Genomic DNA, 5,346 nt, shown 5'->3' on the forward strand with positions numbered 1-5,346 from the left:
TCTGAGATTCGCCAAACACCACGGCGAGACTCAGAGGAGGCGAAAGTCAAGTACGCATCTGGGAAGGATGACCCAAAGTTGCTCACAGGGCAAAGAGCACCTGACCTCCGACGAGGGGCAAAGTGCACCTGACCTCCAACGAGGGGCAAAGTGCACCTGACCTCCGACGAGGGGCAAAGAGCACCTGACCTCCGACGAGGGGCAAAGTGCACCTGACCTCCGACGAGGGGCAAGGTGCACCTGACCTGACCTCCGACGAGGGGCAAAGTGCACCTGACCTGACCTCCGACGAGGGGCAAGGTGCACCTGACCTCCGACGAGGGGCAAAGTGCACCTGACCTCCGACGAGGGGCAAGGTGCACCTGACCTCAGATGATCCCCTCGCCACGCCTGGCGTAAACCATGCTGTTTCTCTTTCTCAGAAAGAAGTCAACACCACATGACAACTGTGAGAACTTAGGCCTCCGTGAACTCCCCGCCGCGCTACCAACTTAACAGAAGTTCTGGAATTCGGTTTTAACTTCTTGCCGACAATTCAAGGTGAAACCTTCAGCAGACTCCTTCATCTCACATTTTGGATTTAACCAGGTATGTATCCCGGGGCTTCCCATCTTCTTGCTACGCTGCTTCAGTCAGAACACAATATGTATTCCACTCTTTGCTAAGAAGCGAGAAGAGGACGGAGGCGAGCGTCTCACCCTGCGTTTGTTCACCACCCACAGAACACTTTCACACCGGTCAGGTGTAATTGGAATAAACACCTATCAAGAACTAGAAGAACGCTCTCGAATGAGCCGCATTAGCAGTGGCTGCTTAAGAACTAGGGAAGGGAAAAGGGAATATCAAAATAGAGAGACACGGGATACAAAGACAAGTGACTACAAAGGCAATGCTTGCAAAACCATTTGATGTAAATCAACTGAACCAACTCAGGGGGGAGAGGGAAGTGGGGAGGGGAGGGGGAAGGAGGGGGAGGTAACAAGTTGAACAAGAAATGCACTCACTGCCTTACATAGGAACCTGTAAACCCTCTGCACTTCACTTTGACAATAAATAAGTAATTATTCTGAAAAAAAAAAAAGATTTAGGAGCCACTTCTAGAAAAAAAAAAAGTTCCAAGGAAAACTAAGAACAATAATGAAAATAAATCTTGCCCTAAATCAGTTACCATATTATTCTACAGTTGAGCATAGCTGACAGTTCTAGCGTAATAACAAGTGTTGAGGAAGATTTATGGGAGAAGCCTGGGACTTGGTGGCTCGCGTCTTCAATCTTCACTGCTCGGGAGACTCAGTTCTGAGGATCAAGGTTCAAAGCCAACCCAGGCAGGAAAGCCCTTGAAACGCTAATCCCCAATTATCCAATACACGGCCAGAAATGGAGATGGGGGCTCAAGTGGTAAAGCATCAACCTTGAGCAGAAAAAGCCTAGTGAGAGAGGAAGAGCCTAGTTTTAGGTCCCAGTCCTGGAGTGTGTGTACACACAAACACACAGACGCACACAGACACACACAGTCACACACACAGACACACACAGACACAAACACACAGATAAACACACAGAAACAGTCACACACAGTCACACACAGACACAGACACAGTCACACACAGACACACACAGACACACAGACACACAGATACACACACACAGTCACACACAGACACACACAGACACAGTCACACACAGACACACAGACACAGACACACACACACAGTCACACAGACACACAGACCCACACAGACACACAGACACAGTCACACACACAGACACACAGTCACACACAGTCACACACAGTCACACACAGACACACACAGTCACACACAGACACAGACACACAGACACACAGACACAGACACACACACAGACACACAGTCACACACAGACACATTTACAGACAGTCACACACACAGACAGACACAGTCACAGACACACAGTCACACACAGACACACACAGACACACAGTCACACACAGACACACAGACACACACAGTCACACACAGACACAGTCACACACAGACAGTCACAGACACAGTCACACACAGACACACACAGACACACAGTCACACACAGACACACACAGTCACACACAGACACAGTCACACACAGACACACACAGTCACACACAGACACAGTCACACACAGACACAGTCACACACAGACACACACACACCTATTGAAGGGGTAGAATCAGGATTCCAAATGCTGAACCAGTGTTTGAAAACCAGTGTTACAGGAAAGTGAGGGAAGGAAGCCTCAGAGATGTGCAGTGTGCGTGTGCGTGTGCACACGAGTGTGTAAGGGAGCGAGGACCCCTGTGCTCACGAGATCTGCCCCCCTGGCCGCCGTGCCCTCCACGTGGCTCCTCCCACGTAAGCCACTGCGGTGGAGACACCGACATCCTAGTGCTTCATAGTCACCACCGCCCCGGGGAGACGCCGGGTGACACTGCTGCTCCCTGTGGTTAGAGGAGGAGACCGTGGGTGCGCATGTGAGAGACAGACGGACGGACGGACAGACAGGGAGGGAGTGTTTACGCGTGCCTGCCACCCACTGCATTTAGAGGCGGCCCCGCTCTGCAGGACGCCGCGTGTCCTCGCGTCCGTCCCGTGGCGGACAGCGGTCTACGGAGCAGCGCGAGTTCATCTTCCACAGGCGGCAGGGCCGGCGTGGCGCGGCGGGAACGTGGACGCGTGCGTGACGCTGAGCTCGGCCCCGCGTGCACAGCCTCCTTCAGAGGTGGAGGTGGCAGCTTCCCCCGATGGCATCGCCGGTGACCGGCCACGGGGGGGGGGGGGGCGGGGACGCATCACAGGAGTGGTGCAGGTCACTTAAAGTGGCGCTAGTTCGAGTCTGCACTCAGCAAAACCACGAATTGTTCCTTACAGTATAAATGTCGACCTTTTGCTTTCTGCATAAAGGTGCTGGAAATTCAGAATCAATTCTAAATCCCTATTCAGAAGGGAGGCTCTCAGGCTGGGAACATGGCCTAGTGGTAGAGTGCCTGCCTCATATACATGAAGCCCTGGGTTCGATTCCTCAGCACCACATAGAAAGAAAAGGCCAGAAGTGGCGCTGTGGCTCAAGTGGCAGAGTGCTAGCCTTGAGCAAAAAGAAGCCAGGGACAGTGCTCAAGCCCTGAGTTCAAGCCCCAGAACTGGCAAAAAGAAAAGAAAAGAAAAGAATGGAGGCTCTCATGATTTCATTTAACAGGCAGGCCACATGTGAATCAGAAGGCAAGTTTGTGTTTGCTTCTCCGTCTTGATGTAGACTATTCCGGTTTGTGAGTGGTGGGTTTGTGGGTGCATGTCACTCTAACAGTGCCTGTTCCTTTCCCTCTAATCATTGTTACATGTGATTGTTTGTTTTGAGGTGCCAGATTAACTGGATACACGAAGACGCGTTTCAAAGCCATGCTCAGCTAAGCACACTTGTGTTAACTGGCAACCCCTTGCTGTTCATGGCGGACACCTCCCTGGACGGGCCCCAGTCCCTGAAGCATCTCTTCCTCATCCAAACAGGGATCTCCAGTCTTCAGTTTATTCCAGGGCACAATCTGAGAGACTTGGAAAGTCTGCATCTCGGGAGCAACTACATTGCCTCCGTTAAGCTCCCTGAAAACTTCCCAGCGAAGAATCTGAAAGTCCTGGATTTGCAGAACAATGCCATCCACTTCCTCTCCAGAAAAGCTATCGAGTCTCTGCAGCCGTCCACCAACCTGAGCCTTAACCTCAACGGCAATGACATCAAAGGGATCGAGCCCGGGGCTTTTGCGTCGACGGTTTTCCGAAGTGTGAACTTCGGAGGGACTGGCAACCTGTCGGTGATATTCCGTGGCCTGCGGAACTCGACGGTGCGGTCTCTGTGGCTGGGGACATTTGAGGACACAGACGATGAGGACATTAGCTCAGACACGCTCAAAGGCCTCTGTGAAGTGTCAGTGGAGAGCGTCTACCTGCAGAAGCGCCGTTTCTCCGGCCTCTCCCCCGCCACGTTCCGGTGCTTCACCCGCCTCCGGGAATTGGATCTGACGGCCACTCACCTGGAAGAAATCCCCCCCGAGGTCGGGGGCATGAACGCGCTCCGAAAACTCGTTCTCAGTGGAAACAAATTTGACCAATTATGTCAAATCCACGCTGCCAGTTTTCCCTCCCTCACCCACCTCTCCATCAAGGGCAACAGGAAGAAACTTGACTTGGGGGTTGGCTGCTTAGAAAAATTGGAAAACCTTCAGAAGCTCGACTTAAGCCATGATGACCTGGAGGCCCCCGAGTGCTGCGATCGACAGCTTGCAAACCTGTCTCAGCTGCAGAGTCTCAACCTGAGTTTCAACGAGCCCCTGGGGCTCCCGAGTGAGGCCTTCAAGCCGTGTCCTCGCCTGCAGGTCCTGGACCTGGCGTTCACCCGCCTGCGTGTGCCTGCGCCACAGAGTCCTTTCCAAGGCCTCCGTCTTCTGCGGGTTCTGAACCTTTCTCACTGCCTTCTCGACACCAGCAATCAGCGTCTCCTTGCCGGCCTGCCCCGTCTCCAGCACCTGAGCTTGGAGGGCAACCGCTTCCGAGACGGAAGCATCCCAGCGCTCAACCCGCTTCAGGCCGTGACCAGCCTGGAGAGCCTCGCCTTGTCCTCGTGTGATCTCTCCTCGCTACACCCGCAAGCCTTCCGGGGCCTGGGCAAGATGTCTCGTGTCGACCTGAGCCGTAACAGCTTGACGTCGGACAGCATCGACGCGCTGGGCCCGCTCACGGGGCTGCACCTCGACCTGGGCGCCAACCTCATGCGCCTCATCCCGCGCCAGCGCCTCCCCATCCTGTCCCAGCAGAAGACGATCAACTTGCGCCACAACCCCCTGGACTGCACGTGCTCCAATGTCTACTTTCTAACGTGGTACCAAGAAAACATGCACAGGGTTGAGGACGCGGAGAAGACCCTGTGTGCAAGCCCTCCGTGGCTGCGGGGGGTCAGGCTGTCCGAGGTCACCCTGAACTGCGGCCTCTCCCCTGCGGGCATTGTCTCTCTCGTGCTATTTTTGCTCTTGTTGGCCACTGCGCTCATTCTCGCAACTAAGTTCCTTCTCAGGTGGAAGTATCAACACCTCTGAGCCCAACTGCCCCACAGAAGAGACCACTGTCCACCCCCACCACGACCGCGGGGCAACCGCCACCCCCTGGTATCGAGACCGCAGCCGGGCTCTCGATGGGGGCTGGGATCCACTTGTTTTCCTGAGCTTCGCTAACCTTGCGAGTCCTGCGGGGAGGGGAAGAGGGCCGGGCGCCCTTCCCCGCGTGGAAGTGGGGAGGAGGTGAGGGAGGACGCGGCTAAGGAGACGTCGTCTGCTCTCCACATGCG

At 54.4% G+C, this 5,346-nt stretch overlaps 1 protein-coding gene across 1 annotated transcript; it reads left to right on the plus strand.

Moving 5' to 3' along the window:
- Window positions 1-426: 426 nt before the first annotated feature.
- On the plus strand, window positions 427-5,098 carry Cd180 (CD180 molecule). Its single transcript, XM_048368514.1, has 2 exons — window positions 427-588; window positions 3,370-5,098. The coding sequence occupies exon 2, from the start codon at window positions 3,458-3,460 to the stop codon at window positions 5,096-5,098; it is 1,641 nt and encodes a 546-aa protein (XP_048224471.1). The 5' UTR covers window positions 427-588; window positions 3,370-3,457.
- The last annotated feature ends 248 nt before the right edge of the window (window positions 5,099-5,346 follow it).

The sequence above is a fragment of the Perognathus longimembris genome, chromosome 19 (assembly GCF_023159225.1).
Source record: "Perognathus longimembris pacificus isolate PPM17 chromosome 19, ASM2315922v1, whole genome shotgun sequence".
Lineage (NCBI taxonomy): Eukaryota > Metazoa > Chordata > Mammalia > Rodentia > Heteromyidae > Perognathus > Perognathus longimembris.

Coding starts and splice junctions, on each gene's coding strand:
- Cd180 (XM_048368514.1), top strand. CDS start 3,458: ATGGCGGACACCTCCCTGGACGGGCCCCAGTCCCTGAAGCATCTCTTC.